The sequence below is a fragment of the Taudactylus pleione genome, unplaced genomic scaffold (genome assembly GCF_031769625.1).
Source record: "Taudactylus pleione unplaced genomic scaffold, aTauple2 ptg000412l, whole genome shotgun sequence".
NCBI classification, from domain to species: Eukaryota; Metazoa; Chordata; class Amphibia; order Anura; family Myobatrachidae; genus Taudactylus; species Taudactylus pleione.
In genome coordinates, this window is record NW_028284814.1 from 720,276 (window position 1) to 741,650 (window position 21,375).

A 21,375-nucleotide genomic window follows, 5' to 3' on the forward strand; every position below is an offset into this window, starting at 1 on the left:
ATAAAACTTACCCACAACTGGATTCCCTTACATAACCTATGTGACCAATGGTCAGAATATGTGCAGAACATAGCTGGACCACCGATCCGGAACCAGTGCCTCATATGTTTGATTTTCAACTAAACTTGTGTTGTCATCAAAACACCTCCCCCCCCAAATCTCACATCTCACCCCCATAATCTCAAATCTCACCCCCATAACTTTAATTTTTAACATTCTGTACAGATGTGTCCACATACATCTATCCACCGTGCGCTACACAAAACGCGGGAGCTCTGCACGATCAGTAGCGTATAGCATCTTTTCTTGCGACATTTTACCTTCAAATGCGTCTTATTCGCACAGTGGTGTGTATTAGTAGCACAAGCTGCTTCTGCTGATTAAAATGATATGCGGCATGCCTGTATTCTGTGAGCGGGCGCATCTGCATGCGGAATGCTACGTTACTGTTGTCACAGCCGCTGACACTGTAACGTAGCATTCCGCATGCAGATACAGCCGCTGACACTGTAACGTAGCATTCCGCTTGCAGATACACCCGCAGTCGCTTACAGAATACAGGCATTGCCGCATATCATTTTATTCAGCAGAAGCTGCTTGTTCTACCCAGTTTCACCGTTGTGCGAATAAAGAAGCATATGCAGGTTAAACAGTCCCACGAAAAGACGCTCAGCGCTACCGAGCCTCACCACTGCATGGTGTGACTAGAAGGGCTACTTTAACGCGCAAGGAGGCTAAATATATGAGGACACATCTGTAAATTTGTGTTTTGATCACTTTCCTCTATGGTCTAATGCGGGCCTGGCCAACCTGTGGCTCTCAGCTGTTGTGAAACTACAAGTCCCATCATTCCCTGCTACTGTTTTATGATTTCCTAACAGCAAAACTGTTGCAAGGCATGATGGGACTTGTAGTTTCTCAACAGCTGGAGAGCCACAGGTTGGCCTGGCCTGATCTAATGGATAGATTTATCAGATGATGTTGATGTAAAATTTGTTGCGGGCAGCACCGTCCTTCCATGCCCTGATCTAATACGTTCCTGCGTGAAAGCAGAGGCTGATCACCACCGGGATCAACGACCGCAGTTCCCTCTGCTGGTTCTGTGTTCTTTCCAAGCATAACAAAGGTCATATAGTAGCAGCTCAAATGAAGAAGCTTCTCTCTGCAAATCTAGCAACGTCTACAACATTGAATATAAACTATATATATATTTGTATGTGTCTATTTCTGTCTACCCACTACTTTTTCATTTCCTGCTTTGTGCAGAGCCTGAATAGATTGTGAACGTCGCTGCAGGCTAGACCTGATTTTAGCAGACGGTTACATAATGTGACTTTCGTAATCCGTGTCCGTCAGTGCAGGGATGCTCGGGGAGTGACACCCCTGGGTACACAGTGCAGCCTGCACGCCGCTGCTATTACACCCCATCTTTTCAGTTTTAACATCCGTAAAACAATACAGTCTGCATTCGAGGCTCCAGAGAGACTGTGGCAAAGTGACCCAGTTATGGGTGTCTGCCAGCAGCCCGCTTTCCCTGTAAGAAAACAAAATATGGAGATATGGGTGTTGGGAAGGTGGGAACGAGCATCTAGGATACACACTGTGGCGTATTCTCTACATGGATCAGTGTCTACTCCAGGGGTGGGGAACCTTTTTTTTTGTCCGAGGGCCATTTTAATATATATAACATTATTCGAGGGCCTGGTGCAGACCACACTCCCTCCCATGTGATGTCACACAGAGGCGGGACCAGAATCGCCAGTGATCACAGCAATGCCCAGAACATCCTGAGGATGCTCCGGGGAGCTGTACGGGCAGCGGTGTGACCATCTGACGCGTCCTAAGGACGCTCCAGGCGATACTGCTGCATAGATTCTGGCTGCAGGGTGTCAATCTAGGCACCCTGCTTTCCAGATGAGGCTAGCAGAAAATAGCTCAGGAGGGCCACACCAAATGATTTCGGGGGCCTTAAACGGCCCTCGGGCCTGAGGTTCCCCATCCCTGGTCTACTCTAATAACAATGGTGCTATTTTTTATTTTTTTTGCCTTGGCAACCCCAGACAAGTGCCAGCTCTTTCCTGTACACGTCTAGAACGGCTGCATATAGCCCTCACCAGAAGCTCCTCGCCCCACAGCTGAGAGATTTAATTTAAGGTGTGAATCCTATCTGGTCACCGAGATATCTGAGACATTTACCAGCGTACAGATGACATCTGTCTCCCCTGCCCGTGTAAGGGATCGGTAAGATTCCTCGTCGAGTCATTTATAGCCACATGTCCATTGGCTCGTGGACTGTTGGTAAACCCCGTCTGTTTGTTCACAGGCCTCCTTATAAATCATTGGTCACTGTTAATTTATGGGCTATTTATTATGTCTCTCATATATCTGCTTTTTATATCTTTTGTATTTGGGAACTGTTGTGATTTTCACACCAATGCAAGATGTGTTTTTAGTGTCTGATATTGAAAGCCACTAGTGTATTTGTGCTAGATTGATTTATAGATTACCAGTTATTTATATAGCACACACATTTTCCATAGCGCTTTACAGAGAATATTTGGCCATTTGGTGTGCTTTATAAGGATATTAGAAGCTCTATGGTGATCTGTAAGCAAATGGTCGTAGATGTTCTGGTTATAGAGCTCCGAGGTGACTTATAATATCTTTGTGATTGAGAAGGTAGTGTTTGGTAATTGTCCTCAATACGTTAGGGGCCGTAGAATGTCGGAGCAATGATCCTGCCTGTACAAATAACTGTTGACCAGAGTATTTTTTTATATATTGTATCATGCGCCCCCTAGTGTTAGGATGTTTGAGAGACTGTCAAGCCATGAACCTATAGAGTGACTTCAACATACCATCTCCCTCTCTCCATCAACACACAGGATGGCTCTGCCTAAATGAGCTTACACTCTAATGCTGGGTACACACTTAACGATGTGTGTACCCAGTGATGCGTCAGACGACCGCTCCGCCATCGGGCTGACATACAGTATATATAGCATGGCGTTGTCGGCTGGATTGTCATATCGAGCTGCATGTAGGGAAAATTTGACTGACAACCAGATGGGAGCGTGCTTGGTGGTTAGTAGTGCGTTCACACTAGCTGATGTTGATCCGATCCGCCAGATCGGCTAATGTGTACCCAGCTTAAGGGGCCCATTCGGTTACCCGTGGGGGCCCTTGGAACAGCTTTGCGGGATATGTCTCAGACCTTGGAGGTGCATCATGTAGAGATCAGCCTGCTGTATACTTGATAAGCAGAGGTGGTTGAATGAGAATTGTAGCTGGTGGTAAGGAAAGCACGTGGGCGGCTACCGCGAGACATTATTTATTACTTATATATTTATATAGCGCGCACATTTTCTGCAGCTCTTTACAGAGAATATTTGGCCATTCACATCAGTCCCTGCCCCAGTGGAGCTTACACTCTATGCTCCCTATCACATGTACACACACACTAGGGTTCATTTGTGTTGGAAGCCAATTAACCTACCAGTATATTTTGGAGTGTGGGAGGAAACCGGAGCACCCGGAGGAAACCCACGCAAGCACAGGGAGAATATACAAACTCCACACAGTTAGGGCCGTGGTGGGAATCGAACCCACACCCTCAGTGCTGTGAGGCAGTAATGCTACCATTACACCGTCTGTGCTTTAGAGCATTAACACCCATCAGTATTGGTGCCTCGTAATTACACGTCTTGTGCACAACCCTGGTTTTTTCTGATAGGAGTTTGTCAATCATTCATAGGTAAATTAAACCTGAAGTCCAAGTTGCTTTATGTTCTGACCTAATCACGTCGGCAAATTACGGCCACAGAAACTGAAGATCCTCTTTTTTTTTTTTTGGCAGACAGAACTAACTTTTTTTGGGCAAATCCGTCGTCTTGGATTAATTGTATCAGTAAATACATCATTATTGTGTTTTAAATGAAAAGCCTTTTTAGAGGTGTTTTTTTTCTTCTTTATTTGACAATATAGAGTGTTTTAAGTCAGAACTCCTGAATAATGCAATTCTGATGCCATGATGTGGAAGTTTTTTTATCACACACCTTTTAGTCCTAGGTGGCACTGTTCTGCTAAAGTATACATTATACTGTACCATCTCCCTTTAAAGTCTGGACTAGCTGGGATAAAGTTGATGGACAATTAAAGTAATACAGATTATTTCTGCCATGAATCCAGAACGAGAAGCAAGTTTTTGTTTTTGGCTTTCACAACCTCAAAAACAATCAAATGTGAAGTTAGATATCCGAGTTTAAAAGAAGATTTCTCTGCTGAGATTGATTAAAATGCTTACGTGGTTGTAAATCCCAGTGTGGCGTTACCGTACTGAAGTCCGTAGTTTACTCATTGCAAGTTTAGTGCAGGCTGTTCTACGCCTCATTCCCTCCCCTCAGAGCTTGTGCACCCTGCACACAAACATGATCTCACAGCTGCTGAGAAGATATACAGCGAGGATTGCGGTCTTTGGCCTCTGACTTTGACTCGTCAGACTATTTCTAGCTGTGGTTTTTGTATTATGCTAGGTGCTGTCACTCCGAGCTTGCAGCAGCTGCAGGGACTAGTTTAGCACTTTGTGACTCTGCTTCATGTGTTCCTTCGTCTTCCACTTCCAGGTTTTCCTTTTGTAGGTGGGGTAACGTCGGTCACGGCCCATACCTGTCCCCAGAATGTTCTGTTGTACCCTAATTTTGCCTGCCTTGTGGAAGTGAAGTAAACTAAAAGGGTACATAGACTTCACTAGTTACTGAGCTGGATTCTGAAAAATGGAGAAGTAAGTTTTGTAATTCTGTGAGTGATACTCATTTTTTTTTTTTTTTTTGGTGGTTCTCCTATAAATTAGTTGTCTATTTGCAATGTCTCCCATATTGAAGCATCGTTTTCTTCAATGGAGAGTGTAACCTGGTCTGAGCCAGTCAGTCACCAAGTTCTTTAGTGGTCACATGATGGCATTGAAAGGTGTCATGTGACTGTAGTTGTAAGACCATTAACACTATATAATAGGTGCTTGGTACAACTCCAAGGAAAAATTGGACAAAATGGCATTGCAGCTCGTCTGACGTTATTTTATTTTTTACCTTGCTTGGACTGCTAAATACGTCATGGTAGCAAGAGAGTCCTATTTATTGTATTTTATTTACAGTACCTAATTACAAACTAAGCTAACTTTTTTGTTATTATTTTGATGCTTTATAAGTAGCCTAATATTTTATTTTTTTATTGCTGCACTTGGGACGCTGGGTCAAGTGGTGCGGAACACATTTTGCTCTATGAGGGGGTATACTGAATAATTAAAAACATGCGTTAAAGAGTGCACGGGTCTACTGTTCCCGGAGAAGAGTCACTGAGAAATACAGGCTTGAAGGAGGATTACATACATGTGTGCACTGAGATCAAACACACAAACATGGGAGCCTGCGGCAGGAAGAAAGATGTCCCGCCCCCTATTGCTTATTCACTTATGCTGGGCATACGGTATACAATTATCTGTCCAATCTGGCTGGTTCGAATGAAAACCTGGTACTGTATGGGAGCAAATGACAATCATCAATTTGCTCACAATACTGGAAGTATTAGTCGGTCAGAATGATATGTCAGCCTATGGCCCCATGCTGCAGTATTAGTCGGTCAGAATGATATGTCAGCCTATGGCCCCATGCTGCAGTATTAGTCGGTCAGAATGATATCTCAGCCTATGGCCCCATGCTGCAGTATTAGTCGGTCAGAATGATATCTCAGCCTATGGCCCCATGCTGCAGTATTAGTCGGTCAGAATGATATCTCAGCCTATGGCCCCATGCTGCAGTATTAGTCGGTCAGAATGATATGTCAGCCTATGGCCCCATGCTGCAGTATTAGTCGGTCAGAATGATATCTCAGCCTATGGCCCCATGCTGCAATATTAGTCGGTCAGAATGATATCTCAGCGTATGGCCCCATGCTGCAGTTTTAGTTGGTCAGAATGTTCTCAGCCTATGGCCCCATGCTGCAGTATTAGTCGGTCAGAATGATATCTCAGCCTATGGCCCCATGCTGCAGTATTAGTCGGTCAGAATGATATCTCAGCCTATGGCCCCATGCTGCAGTATTAGTCGGTCAGAATGATATCTCAGCCTATGGCCCCATGCTGCAGTATTAGTCGGTCAGAATGATATCTCAGCCTATGGCCCCATGCTGCAGTATTAGTCGGTCAGAATGATATCTCAGCCTATGGCCCCATGCTGCAGTATTAGTCGGTCAGAATGATATGTCAGCCTATGGCCCCATGCTGCAGTATTAGTCGGTCAGAATGATATGTCAGCCTATGGCCCCATGCTGCAGTATTAGTCGGTCAGAATGATATGTCAGCCTATGGTCCCATGCTGCAGTATTAGTCGGTCAGAATAATATGTCAGCCTATGGCCCCATGCTGCAATATTAGTCGGTCAGAATAATATCTCAGCCTATGGCCCCATGCTGCAGTATTAGTCAGTCAGAATGATATCTTGTGTATGGCCCCATGCTGCAATATTGCCATTTGGACCGATATGTCAGCATGTGCTTCCAGTAGAAATGTATTGCATGACTATTGGATAAGCTGGTGATTGGGGTCTGCGGATAAGCAGCGATGGCCGGTATATGTGTCTGCAAGGGGTCCGCTTTCGCCTTAACAAGTGTTAAGTGAAGCTGTTACTGCACAATTATAACACTGTTCTGCGCAGACGTGACTAGCGAGCACCTTTTCATACAGTCACTGTGAGGAGCACTGCTAAGCTATTCATTGCCGGCAGCATTGCCTCTGGGCATGTGGGGGAAAGACCAGAGTAATTTTATATATTTTGGACACAATAAAAAAAGAAAACAACAATGATCTGGCAAAACCACCAATCCCAAGAATTCAGTATTACCAATCACATTGCAGTACTATTACATTATTGTAGTCTTCACGATGCACAGTAACCCTGAATGCCGGGAAGGGAAGGGAAGGGGGGGAGCTTTGGCAGTTAACAAAATAATATTTTTTTTTATTTTTTTTTTTAATCCCATTGTTCCATAATCCGTTTGAGCACTTGTCAGTCCTAGAGAACACGCTAATGATATTCCTCTGTTGTCGTCTTCCTCCTCAGACAGCCAGCGTTCCCACCTTTCCTCCTTTACTATGAAACTGAAGGACAAGTTCCATTCTCCCAAAATCATCAAACGGACTCCCTCCAAGAAAGGCAAGCCGGCCGACCTGACTGTAAAGACAGAGGAGAAACCTGTTAATAAAGTAAGTCTTTGCCTTCACTTTATCTGAGTGATTGATCTTATAGGACATGGGTGGGGAACCCCTGTCCAAAGGCCATTTTGATATATAATAGTATTCGCGGGCACGGTGCAGGCCACGCCCCCTCTGTGTAACATCACACGGGGGCGGGGTCCCAATCGCCAGTGATTACAGTAATGCCGGAGAGCTGTAAGGGCAGCGGTGTGACCATCTGAAGCTTCCTAAGGACTCTCCAGGTTGGTACTGCTGCATAGATTCTGGCTGCAGGGAGCCATTCTAGGTACCCTGCTAGCCAGATGAGGCCATCAGAAAAAAGCTCAGAGGGCCAGACCAAATGATTCCGTGGGCCTTATACGGTCCTCGGGCCTGAGGTTCCCCCTCCCTGTTATAGGACAAGTAAATCTGGAACCTTTTTTGCTTTATGAAAAGTGTATAGCAGGGATGTTCTACATGAGGCCCTCGAGCTGCTGTGAAACTACACATTCCAGCATGCCCTACCACAGCATGCCCTGCTCTAATAGCAAAACTGTAGCAGGGCATGCTGGGATGTGTAGTTCCACAGCAGCTGGAGAGGTCTGCATGTTGAATACTAAGTCTATTGCAAATGTATGTACAAGGTAAATCGCATGCAAAAGTTTTTAGACTCTGGGAACTTTCCCAGCACAATTGTCTGTCACTTGTAGCGTGGGGTGAGCAGGTGGGGTGCCCAGGCCTATTGAATGATCATCGTGTGATTTACAGGTGACAGAAGACTGCAGAACCTATTGTAACCCCTCCTATACCTATAGGGGAGCCTGTATGAAAAATATCCTGATTTTCAAAAGGGGCATGAAGGAATCCAACTTCTCCACCACCTCTTCCCTGTGGTGTCCAATCTGTGGTGCTGATTAGCAATGAGCAGGTTTGGGAGACACCACGAGGATACTGGGAGGCGATCTCACATGTAATCAGATAAACCTCTTTGGCTGGTTCCGTGTTACTGAAGAACATTGTTTCCTCCGCACTTTCTCTCCTGCTTCCTAGGAAGTTCTTTGTTCCCTTTCTTGCTACCAAGTCGTTCTTTATTTGGCTGCTATAGATAATTTCAGGCGTGTAATCCTCTTTGGCAGGATGTATGGGGTCACCGCGATTTCTCGTTGATCTCCCACCCTACAGCTGGAATGTGGGCTCCTCTGCTGTCCTCCTTACGAGGCCGGTATTCCACCACGCCCGACAGCTGAGATGGTCCCCACCCAGCTGCTTTGGAAGTCTGTAGCTTCCAGAGCCAAACGTCCAGCGTGCCACCAGCAAGTTCTGAGCGTGAGCTGGATATCCTCTTCCCTTTTAACAAGAAGGAAACCTAAACCATAGATTTATAAATCCACAATAAAAGACCAAGGGCTGTGAGAGTAAAACGCAGCTAAAACATCAGCAAAATAAATTCTGCTCGAATGATTTATTCTCTCTCTGTGTCAGGTGGGCGCCCGCTGGCGCCATTTTCCCGGGACCCTTACTGGCTGTTGCAATTGTTCTGGGGCCGCAGGTGAATCGCTTCCCTATAGAACATGGCTGGGCAATATGCAGCACTCCGGCTAGGATCAAACTACGCACCCCAGAATGCACTGCACCAGTTTTAGCTTGGCCATTTAGCAAAACCATGGCAGGGGCAATACTGGTCAGTCTACTGATATTGTGGCTATATCTGTTTAATAATTTGCTGTGGTCTGTCCCGTCTCCAACCTGTATCGGTGGGAGCCGTACGTCTAACTGCTTCCACTGCTAGAGAGACGGGACAGACCCTCTCCGGAGAGGAGGAGGGCACACCGGGAACAGGTAAGTACATACAGCTGGAGGAGGGGGCAGAGCAGGATGGACCAGCTTACAGAGAGGGGTGCTGGGCGAGCAGACTGAGGTGACCCGGCATATGCCGCAGGTCCCTTTACTAGTAATTACTCAGGCTGAAAAAAATAATGCCCTAATTTCTTCAAGTACAACTTATTATTATTATTACTGTTATTATTATTATTACTGTTATTATTATTATTACTGTTGTTATTATTATTATATTTGTTATTATTATTATTATTATTGCTGCTATTATTATTATTACTGTTATTATTATTATTACTGTTGTTATTATTATTATTATTACTGTTATTATTATTATTATTACTGTTGTTGTTATTATTATTATATTTGTTATTATTATTATTATTGCTGCTATTATTATTATTGCTGTTATTATTGCTGCTGTTATTGTTTATTATTATTATTATTGCTATTATTATTATTGCTGTTATTATTGCTGCTGTTATTGATTATTATTATTGCTGTTATTATTATCATTATTATTAATATTGCTATTATTATTATTGCTATTATTATTATTATTGCTGTTATTAGGCAAATAACAATAAAATAAATGCAATTGGGGGGGGGGGGGTCAACTTAAAAAAAAAAATAATTCTTTAACTGTGTTGATTCTAAAGCAGGGGTAGGCAATAATCAGCCCACCAGCTAAGGTTGAACTACAGATCCCAGCATGCCCTGCCACAGTTTGAGCATGTCCTTATAGCAAAACTGTGGCAGGGCATGCTGGGATGTGTAGGCCCACAGCAGCTGTGGGGCCGCCTACTTGCCCACACCTGATCTAGAGCACATGTTCTCAAACTCTGGGCCTGATTCAGACCCGGTCGCAAGCGCTGAGCGCTCGCAACCTGGTCGATGGTGGCCCACTGGGCATGCACACGATGGAGCCGGCTCCGTCGTGCGCATGCGCGAGACCCGGATAGCGCCTCTCACTCCGTCGCTCCGGGTCTCGCAACAAAGGGGGCGAGCTGTCGATGGTGAGTGACAGCTCGCCCCCTTTGGTAGCCGGGCCGGGGGCGTGGCCGGGCAAACGGAGGCTTTCCCGAAGGAATGCCTACTGTTTGGGATCTGTTTCCGGCTCAAGGGCTTGCGGATCGGCTTCCGGCTCAAGGGCTTGCGGCCACGAGACCCTACCACAAGGGTCTCGTTGCAAGCCCGATGGTCACGATGGTCGCGATGGTCTTGACAGCTATGCGAGCGGCCAGGAGGCCGTTCAAAAAAAACAAAAACCCGGACCTGATTCAGAGCGAGCGCTCTGTCAGAGCGTCCGGCTCTGAATCAGGGCCTCTGTCCTCACTACCCCAGTTCATGTTTTCCTGGTCTCCTCACAGAATCCCAAATGAACAATGTCGTTCACAGACATATGAGAGGTACACAACCGCCAACGCGCTCACGATATATCGGCTGTTCCATTGACTGGCCGAAATATCGCCCACTGTGTACCCGGCTCTAGAGCGGAAGGAGAGATTATGTGGGATGGGATGATATGGAAGAATGACCCTCAGAAGTCTGGAACCTGTTGGCAAGAATTTATATTCTTATTACTCTCCCATTAGGCAGATCAAAGTGACACCTTAACTAGGCTTTAATACCTCTAAAGCAGTGTTTCCCAACCTCGGTCCTCAAGGCACACTAACAGTCCTGGTTTTAAGACTAGCCATACCTGAGCACAGCTGACTTAATTAGTACCTCAGTTATTTTGATTTAACCATCTGTGCTCAAGCCTGGATATCCTAAAAACCTGGACTGTTAGTGTGCCTTGAGGACCGAGGTTGGGAAACGCTGCTCTAAAGCTCCTACTGTCCTGTACGGTGAAATGTGTGACACCCTTACTGCAAACTAAATATATTATTAATTACTCATTATCAAGAAATACATTTACCATTATATATTTTTTTTTTACGTTCAGCAAGGGTTAGGTGGTCTCTTTTTTCTCCAAATCAATACACCTTAAAGAAAATGCAGTCTACGAAAGGCTGTCGGACTATTACACGCTCCTTGATAGGGAATATGCTGCCAAGTAGTTGAAAATGAAATTTTCATGAAATGCTTCTAGACCAGCTTTAAGTGGCGTACAGTCATAGAGAGGGACTGTACCCGGCTGTTGCTGACTCATTCATGGGTAACTGGCTTAGCTGTGGTAATGTGGGCGATTTTATAATGGTTTTAGGTTCATAGTTTTCATGTACGAGCCGCCTACAGTGTCATTCAGGATTTGGGAAAGTACAGAAAGATGATGAATTATTTTCATAGAATTTTTGGGCTAGAATTTTAAAGTTTAAAAAAAAAAAAAAATAAATAAAAATTATATATATATATGTGCGCAGCCCCCTTTGTACAGCGCTATGGAAACGTGTTCTGTCATCCCCTCTCTAGACTCTCAGCCGCCTGGAGGAACAGGAGAAGGAGGTCGTCAATGCCTTGCGCTACTTCAAGACCATTGTAGACAAGATGGCCGTCGACAAGATGGTGCTTGTGATGCTGCCGGGGTCGGCCAGCAAAGTCCTGGAAGCCATTCTGCCCTTGGTTCAGGTGGATACGCACTCTCAGCAAAGGTTTGTGGCTCCGCTCACTTTCTGTAAAACTGTGGTTGCCGATCCCAACAAAATCTTTTATCGAGTCGCTTCATAAAATCCTACGTCTACACCGCCACCTTTTGTGATGTTCACAGGCTTACCGACAGCTCAGTTATTTATACATTTGAGGACATTTTTCACGTCCTCATATAGTTACTGTAGGATACTCCCTTAGTTTCATGCCTTCAGATTTCCTCCCATTTTACTTGTTCCTCCGGTGACCTTCACCCGTCGAGTATAGTACATAATCCCATGGTATGCGGTCAGGAAGCAGGCGGTCGAAATGCCGACCACCGGCTTCCCGACTGTCAAATCCCTGCATGGGGCTAATGATAGGCGTCGAAATCCCGACGCCTATCATTATCCACCCGCCAAAATCCCAACGCCTGGCATACCGAGCGAAGGTAAGCCGGGCGTCACGAGCGGACAGCCGGGAAGTGGGGGAGGGTTAGGTTTAGGGGCTCCCGAGGGGACTTAAGTTTAGGCACCCTTCACCCCTGGAGGGTTAGGCACGCCCGGGGGGAGGTTAGGGTTAGGCACGCCCCCCCCGGGGGAGGTTGGGTTAGGCACGAGGGGGTGAGGTTAGGGTTAGGCACGAGGGGGTGAGGTTAGGGTTAGGCACGAGGGGGTAAGGTTAGGGTTAGGCTCCCCTAATGGAGGGTTGGGGATCTTCAGTGTTCTGCCTTCCGGCATCGGTATTACATCGGCGGTATGTCATGCCGATTTCCAATCCCATCACACAAGTGCCTGCACATCATCATTCATTTGAGCCAAGGTTGATTCATGTTGTAATTGTCTTCTGCAGAGCGTCTGATGAATAATGGTTTGGCTTATTTGTGTCATTGTAATTCCATTTTTCTATTTTTTTATCTTCTTACTTTGTAACACTGTCTCTTAAACCATTTATCTAGTTTCCTGTATTGTGACTTTTTAATGGCTTTTCCATTCAACCCCTCCCCCCTCCTCCATTTAATTTACATAGATTGCTTCCTGGTTTGGAGGAATAGTCTCCGGTACATATTGCTGGAGTGTTAGTCCCAGCGCAGTAATATGGCAGCAGTGCACCCTGTACTTGCCCCGCCCACTAAACCTGTGACATGATGACATCACCCCTCGGGGGTGTGGCCACCACCTCTGGGAAGTAAAGTACAGCCCGAGGCGTGCCTCTCTACCGGCTGCAAGGTGCCAGCTCATAGCCTCCCTCTACTGGCTGCAGGGCATCATTCCAGACATACTTCTAGCCACGTGTATGTGCCGTGGAGGGTCGACTGTGCCACACTGAGAGCCCTGTTCGATGGCACAGGTTGCACACTTTTGGTTACGCCCATGGTTAGTCTTGTGTTTAATGATATTTATTATTGACAGCACTGCGATCTCCTCCTGCTACAGTCGGGTGTACCAGTCTCTTGCCAACCTCATTCGCTGGTCTGATCAGGTGATGCTAGAAGGGGTGAACTCTGAGGATAAAGAGGTGGTAACCACTGTGAGAGAGGTCATAAAGGCCGTCCTGGACGGGGTCAAGGTGAGGATGGTCCCAGACTTTCCATAGTTGCTTTAAAATACATAAATATAACACAGTTTTCCCTGCAGTTAGCACCGTGCACAATGGAGGGCGCTTCTCCTGGCAGCTTTGTCTGGTAGTTGCTCTTGGATACGATACAGATGTGCTGCATAATGGACAGAAAGTTTGCCTGCCTGCTGTCGTATATCTAGTACACAGGTTCTCAAACTCTGTCCTCAGGACCCCACACAGTGCATGTTTTCCAGGTCTCCTTCCAAAATCACAAGTGAAATAATTAGCTTCAGCTGTGGATCTTTCAAAATGTGTCAGTGAGTAATGAATACACCTGTGCTCCTGCTGGGTGACCTGCAAAATGTGACCTGTGTAGGGTCCGGAGGACTGAGTTTGAGAACCACTGATCTAGTGACATTGGAAGTAAACGAATCTTGCTCCTGAACCCGTTGAAAATTCTGATTATAGGGATTCAGAAGTGGACGCAGCGGCGTTGTCGGACGCAAGCAGACAACGTTTCCAGCACGCGCATGCATCCGAGTCACACTGTGCAAGCGTTCTGGTGGTTACAGCCGGGAGTAGCCGAACAATTTTGGGCGCAAGAACTTGGGGATTTCAGTAGGCTTCCCTGAGAGGTAACGTCGGCGAGCGTCTTCTCAAGATCCCGCGATCAGATGGCAAAATTGCATTTGCCGTAGGGCCGCTGCAAGCTTTGATATTGCGAGCGATGGTGCGTCGGAAACCGCAGTGAGGCAGAATAGCGCTGCTGCCGCTGGGCGTGGTCTCAGTGGGCTCATACTTGGTCATGCGCATAAGGAGATGCAAATGTGAGATGTATAGAAAGAAAACATTGATCCTACAAAATTATTCGACAGGATAAATGAAATACTAGGGGTCTATGCACTAAGCCTTGGAGAGAGAGAGAGAGAGAAAGTACCAACCAATCAGCTCCTGTCATGTCACAGGCTGTGTTTGAAGTAGCTGGTTGGTTGGTACTTTATCTCGGTCCACTTTATCAACATCCAAAGCTTCACTATAGTTTGAAAAATGACAGGAGCTGATTGATTGGTACTTTATCACTCTGCAGGGCTTAGTGCATAAGCCATGGAGAAGGAGATATGATATGTGCTTTGTGGTAACCCAATGACGCTTACTGTGATAATGGCGATCCTGCAAGGCTACGCAGACACTGTTGGCTTACCTATCCTTGGTATTGGGATTTGTCTAGTTCTGGTCTACAGTTGTCTGTACTGTGATGACCAATGAAGTGGTGTATATCTTTTCTTTTCCCCTTTTAAATATAGTTTTATTTTTATGCTTGTTCTCTTTCATGTGACCATTCCACCATAGGTGTAATAATATGCATACTAAGCTTGCCTGCCTAATGGTGATATTTTAAGGGGGTGGGTGTTGGCGTTCATTAGAGAAGCCCCCATTTCTACTAATGACCGCACTGGTCGCTCTTTGTGAAATAATGAACTATTTACATATAAAGATCAGCTGCATTTATAATGATCTCTGCAGCATTACTGCGTATTATAATCTCCCTTTGTGGAGGCCCGTTTACATTGACCAGGTGACCAAATTCTAAAAAGGTGCCTACATACAACAAATAATGCTGGCAGGAGCCTGGCTGTGCTGTAGCCTGGTCTCCTCCAATCATATGGTGACACTGAGAGGCGAGCTCCTTGTCCCCAGATTTAGACTTGGTCTAGGTGTCCATCTGAGCCAGGTCACCTTGTCACTGTAGAGCAGGGGTGGGGAACCTTTTTTCTGCCGCGGGCCATTTTGGATTTTTAGAAAATCATTCGGGGACCATACAAAGTTATTAACTTAAAAATTTGCCTCCTATATTTGGTTAAAAACGTTATTAACTCGCCCTTAATGCGATGGCTGGAACTGCTTCTCTTTGGTATGTTGCCAGGCAGAGTCTGGAGGGGCAGTCCCTATGGATGTGTGACAGGCAGAGTGATAAGGCAGCCCTGGGGTCCTCTCAGTCCTACCCAGCCTGATGACAGCACTGACTGTACACACCCCCTGCTGTGCCACCACTGCCTGCTTGCCCGCACTGTTAGAGTGAAACCCTACACCCCCCTGCACTAACCAGCTCAATGGCAGCCAGATGACAGCCCTGATTCTCCCCTCCCTCCCCGTGCGCTGCCTGCCTGTCGCCGCTGATAGGGAGAGAGCCCCCTGCACTAATCCATCCAATGACAGCCTTGACACCCCCCACCGCTGCACTACCTCCCGCCGCTGATAGCCAATGACAGCCCTGACACACACCCTCCCCCCGCTGTGCTACCTGCCGCCGCTGATAGCGCAGTGGGGGGAAGGGGTGTGTCAGGGCTGTTATTGGCTACCAGCCGCCGATGACAGTCCTGACATCCTCTCTCCCCCACCGCGCTACCAGCCGCCGATGACAATCCTGACATCCCCTCTCCACCCGCTGCGCTTCCTGCCGCCGCTGACAGCCGCTACACTACGCTGATTCTGCGGCTGCCGCTGACAGCCGGCCGGGCCGAAAGATCTCACCTTATACGGCCCGCGGGCCGGAGGTTCCCCACCCCTGCTGTAGGTGGAGAAATGTTGCAACAGGGGGCGCTGTTTCATTACAAACAATTGTTGATAGGTCATAGTACCTTGACGAGTCCACTCTCCCTAGTAAACTGAGATATTAAAACCAGTTTATCATTAACTGAGCCTATGCCAATGGTGTTTAATACAATGTACCTTCATGTATTAGGGGTTCCAAGTAGCCCTGTGCACATTTAAATGTGTTCAGTATCCTGGAACACACACTGGGTATCAATGGTCTCACTCTTTAAACCAGATTGGAGGTCCAGCTTTAGGACCCCCACAAGTCAACTTTCAATAATCTCAAGACCACAAAGGTGGGGAGTATACTAGAGGGCACCTGTTGTATTTGCAGTGTGGCACCTCCGTTCAATGACGCTGCCTTTTAAATCAAATGCTGCAATACCTCTGGCTGTCTTTCTGAATGGCTCCTCCATCCTTGTCCCCTCGGGACACCATAGGGTTATCATTGCGTGCACATCATTTTGCAGGCCTATCCATGAAGTACTAGTCCTCTGTGATTTGTAGCAGGAGCTGATGGGTTAAGCCCAGCCGTGCGCCTGGCAGGGCCTGCACATCCCCTCTAGCAGGACACAGCTGGCGTCTGCGTCAGTGAGGTCATCCAGGCAATAGTCAGAGATTTGGAAGCCACCCAGGCCTCCCCCCTCCCATTCTGCACACAGCTCCATGGCTGTGATTTCATCCTCCTAGCTCACTGTGTACACCCCTGCTGTCCACAAACCATTGGGGTCTCTGCCACCCTCATTATCACATCTAACCCCTGGAGTACTAAATGTGATCATCGCCTGGTCTCTCCAATATCTCTGAGCACTGCTCAGCTTGGCTTTCTATATCACTTTGTACACACTTGGTAAACCAAATACCTACAGCAAATGCTTGTAGACCCTTTCTCTGATACACCAAGGCTGACATTCATGCACTGTCAGAAATCATCTGTGCCAGATTACTGCATGTAAGAGGCTCTCTTCTTCTCACACACTGATCAGTTAGGTATCTGGTTGTTCTGCGGTTTCTGTTGCTCTGAAGATGTGTGAAGCTATGTTATGTACAGCTGAACTTCCTATCGTATTCCTTCCTTACCTCCAGGAGGTCCGCACCTGGCCTGCTGGTCCGTGTACAGACAGACCGTGTGTATGTATGTACTTTCATGTGCAGGGCATCTGAAATGTTGATGTGCTTAGTATCCACAAACATGTAGCACATGAAGGAATCATTTAATGGGGGTTAGAAAGGTCACCTCATCCCAACTTGAAAAGCTGCTTTGATCTTATAGCTAGAACTCAATTCTCACCAGCTCGACCCAAGTGTTGTCCTGGAAAACGTTGCTGAGAGTGTGATCTTCCTCACTATTGTACAGGAGCCACAACCCAGCCTCAAGTAACAAGCATTACAGGAACCGGACAAGTAATTGCCATTAACAGGGATACCTTTGTTGATCATCTCCAGTATTTAAAAGTGCTCCTAAAAACCAAGTTCTTTTATCAAACAAGATAATAAGGAAAATGTTGGTGTGAGTACGGCACTGCGAGGTTCCCGGGCCCTCACTATTTCAGTATTAGTGAGAATTAAGTGGAGTAGTTCTTCTGTGCATAGTACAAGGGAACACATGTACCAACGTATATTTATGCTTTACCTCTGTACAGGCCTCGAGCAAACTTTCTCTTGCGTTGCCATGTTTCTGGCTCTCCTGATAGTGACAACAGCCCTAATGATTCATTTCTTTACATTAGTGCAGGACCGGCCACACATGACAGGAGGGCCCTTAGACGGCGATACAGTTATCCGCAGCATATCAGCGAAACTGTATGCCGCACTTACGGTACCTTCTTACTCGCGGATATTTGTTTGCAACCCCTCAGGACTACGTACAAAAATCCACAAGATCGGACCACGAGGGGGGCGAGTTGAGGTGCCGTTACAACAGCAACTCGCCCATCTCGCGGCTAATTGAATTGACCTCATTGTGTAATAGTAGGAAAAAATATATATATATATATATATATATTATAGGCCGACTACGGCAAGATGGACTCTACAAATCTGTTAAAATCTTGCATCAAGAATATTTTACACTTTGGGGTAAATTTACTAAAAATGAGAGTTTTTAGAAGTGACGCTGTTGCCCATAGCAACCAATCAGATTCTAGCTATTATCTTCTAGAAGGTGCTAGTTAAATGTTAAGTAGAATTTGATCGGTTGCTATGGGCAACATCTCCACTTCTAAAAACTCTCTCTTTTTAGTAAATTTACCCCTTTGTCTCAAACAATTTCTTATAGACAGATACAGGGGAAAATGTGAAAAAGCTAAATAAAATGGGGTGTGATTAGCTCAACTACATGACCTCTACATTGCATGGAATAAGGTTACTCTTTCTCGATGGCACTTTCTTTGTGTACAGTGCTGGCAGTGTAGAGCGGTGTACGGGAGTGTCACCGCAGGATCCGTGGTCACGTGGTGGTGGCGAGCCGTAGGCCGTCTGCCTTTGTCGTGCGGCAGGTCCACCTGCCTTTCTCTGACGTTAAGTGGGAGTTGCACTAAACCGCTAATCTGTTATAAGCGCTGGTAAATATGTTAGTAGTCTAGTCGGATTTAATAAGAATGGGTCTGTTAATGCCTGCCTGTAGTGAGCTTTATGTGGTGTCTGTATTTTCTAGTACATATTACATCTTCTGTCTACTTGCAGAATGCTCTCCAGTCCTTAATATTGTGTCATTGTACAGTCAGATCGTAAAGCGGAACTGTGACACAAACACTCCGTGGAAGCAGATAGTTTGCAGGCTGTCAGTACGCCACTGATGGTACCTGCGATTTGTTGTAGCTGGTCATTGATCATCATTATTAGTAGGGAGCATCGCCTCTGTGTGTTCTGTGAGAGCTTTGTAGGTGCTGTCCAGGAAACACAAGAAGCTATATAGCCGTATATGTATACACAGACGGGCAAACCTATTAAGGTACGCCAGCCTACAATGCAAAAGTAAATCTGTCGCTGAAGTGGATGAGTAGATTTGATCTTCAAGTAAACACTTATATCTTATCATTTAGTCCTGTCTGTCTGCATGGGTAATATCACCAGATTTCTTCTTTCAGGAGCTGGTCCGGTTGATGATAGAGAAGCAGGAGCGCCCATCGCCCACTAGCCCTGTGAAGCCGACCTTGCCCGCTTCCAAATCGGAAAGGTATGTCTTGGGTGGCTTCATGCGTTTCTCGATAGTTTTACAGCAAGATTGGCACAGATGGGCCCGCTCAAGACGGCCATGATTGATGTGATCCCTAATCTTCATAGACCACTGTGTTGTGTTTTCTCCTCCATTGACCAATGCCGGTAGCTGCGTTCACTTTCCCGTTTTCATGTGATGATGATATAACTATTTTTTTTGCATGCAGCACCCAAGAGTTGCCATTGTCCGAGAGAGAGCTGGAGATTCTCAACAAGACCCCCGAGCCGCCTTGCAAGGAAGTTCCAGTAGATAGTTTACAAACCGATGAGCTGGCTCCACCCAAACCCCCGTTACCCGGCATACGAGTGGTGGAAAATTGGTAAGTTGTGACTCTTTATGACACAGAGTGTTTGTTTGTTTCTTGTGTTAAATCATTGTTTCAGCAACTTAAAGAGGTTGTTTAGCTGTCATTTATTTTTTTCATCGGCAGTCTTGGCACAATGGGCCTGATTCAGACCCGCTCGCAAGCTGGTTAATGGTGGGGTACTGCGCACACGCGGCACGCGCATGTACAAGCCCGGAGCGAGAGAGAAAGTCTCTTGCTCCGGAACTCACTACAAAAGGGGCGGCTGTCGACAGCTCGCCCCGTTTTGTAGGCGGGGAGGGGGGGTGGCTACACAAATGGTGGTGTTCTCGAAGGAACGCCTGTCGTTTGTGGGAGGCACCACTGACATCACCATTCCTGCTCTGTTAGAGCAGGAAGCTCTCTGGGGCTTGCGACAGACGAGACCATACCACAAGGGTCTTGTCGCAAGCCCCGTTGGTCGCGACCATCACTTGGCCGTCCAAAAGCTGTGGGTGCTCACCCGCAGCTTAGCGAGCGGCCAGGAGGCCGCAAACAAAAAAAAAACACCCTGATTCAAAGCGAGCGCTCTTAAAGAGCGTCCGGCTCTGAATCAGGCCCACTATGTCTAATGCACCGTGCTACCTTTATATTGTGTCCTGTTTTTATTTTTGTTTGTATTAAATGCGGTTTCCCTTGAGTGTTTGTCAGTGTTTATCAGCCGGAGATTTTACTCTGTATATAGACCTGAATGACCTACTTTCACAGATCTGATAAGTTGTTCATCTGAGATATAATGTGAAGCTTGATCCATTGACTGTGTGTGTAAATATGGGCACACACGTAAAGATTTTCTGTCCAACCATCCACCTAGTTGATTGGTTGGAATGACAATCTGGTAACGTATGGGAGTAACTGATGATCAGCAATTTGCTCCTAAATGCCAGAAAACAGATGAAAATGGTCATCAGACAAGTTTGTTAAATGTTTGAACAAATTGTTTAGATCAAACAACAGTTTTTGTCCGTTTTCTGGCATTTGGGAGCAAATCGCTGATTGTCATTTGCTTGTAAAAGAAAATAAATGTTTTATCTGTTTCCTTTTACGCTGTCCGGCATAGGAGAACTATAGACTATGGATTAGCATGATCATATATCGGTTCTCTCTCTCCATAGCCCGCCTCCCGCATTACCTCCAAAGAAGCGACAATCTGCACCTTCGCCCACCCGTGTGGCTGTTGTAGCCCCCATGGAGCCGCGCTACTAGTGGATCTAGTTTACCCATCGGCACACATACCCAGGTATAGGAGATCCCAGACAGATGTTATATAGCACTTTGAGAACCCTGCTTATTTCTACATGGAATGTTCTACGCCGCTTATGTTTTCCTGCAGGACTTTGAAGTGAACTGTTACGCACATCGCCGATTGTCTGGCGGGAGCCAGTCCTATGGGGCGAGTCTCCTCGCCTGTCGCCGTGTAGCAGCATAGGGAAGCTCAGCAAATCCGACGAGCAACTCTCCTCCCTTGACAGGGACAGCGGACAGTGCTCCGAAATACCAGCTGTGAGACCCTAGGTAAGATGGGAACTGTCAGGCATAATAATAGTGTTCATTTAATACATGTCGTTATTCCGCCCGAATTCCGAATGTTGTTATTAACTGTTCCACTGAAGTTTGTACACAAAATCCACCCCCAACCCCCCCCTCCCTGCCGCTGCATGAGTACGGCCGGTCTGCAGATATCTGTCCATCGGCTGTACAGCACAGCCAATGCGATATGTCTGTGAACGACATATCGCGGGTACACACTGGCCGACGGGCATCAGATTTATTGAACGGTCAATTGATCGGCCAGTCTATCTGTCAGTGTGTACCCAGCTTTAGTGACAGCCTGTCATAGCGGGTACATATGGTATGTATCTTATTGTGCTTATTACCTGTGTAAGTGTTATATGTTATGCGAATGTTCAGTGTGGTGTTCAGAAATACCAGGGTCTATAGTACATAATTATACAATGTTCCACAGTGCTTTTGTCAAGGTATATTTGTGTACAATCGTATGGCATGTTTGTTTGGTACAGCGTAGGG

At 46.3% G+C, this 21,375-nt stretch overlaps 1 protein-coding gene across 1 annotated transcript in view; it reads left to right on the forward strand.

Annotated features, from left to right (window-relative positions):
* Positions 1 to 20,860, forward strand: part of LOC148506258 (rap guanine nucleotide exchange factor 1-like) — a 60,154-nt gene extending 39,294 nt beyond the window's left edge. The window contains exons 2-8 of the mRNA XM_088447041.1: positions 7,113 to 7,255; positions 11,477 to 11,655; positions 13,042 to 13,198; positions 18,874 to 18,962; positions 19,171 to 19,323; positions 20,463 to 20,587; positions 20,681 to 20,860. Coding sequence (XP_088303167.1) covers positions 7,113 to 7,255; positions 11,477 to 11,655; positions 13,042 to 13,198; positions 18,874 to 18,962; positions 19,171 to 19,323; positions 20,463 to 20,553 — 812 coding nt within the window. The 3' untranslated portion in view covers positions 20,554 to 20,587; positions 20,681 to 20,860. The remainder of the gene's footprint in view (positions 1 to 7,112; positions 7,256 to 11,476; positions 11,656 to 13,041; positions 13,199 to 18,873; positions 18,963 to 19,170; positions 19,324 to 20,462; positions 20,588 to 20,680) is intronic.
* The last annotated feature ends 515 nt before the right edge of the window (positions 20,861 to 21,375 follow it).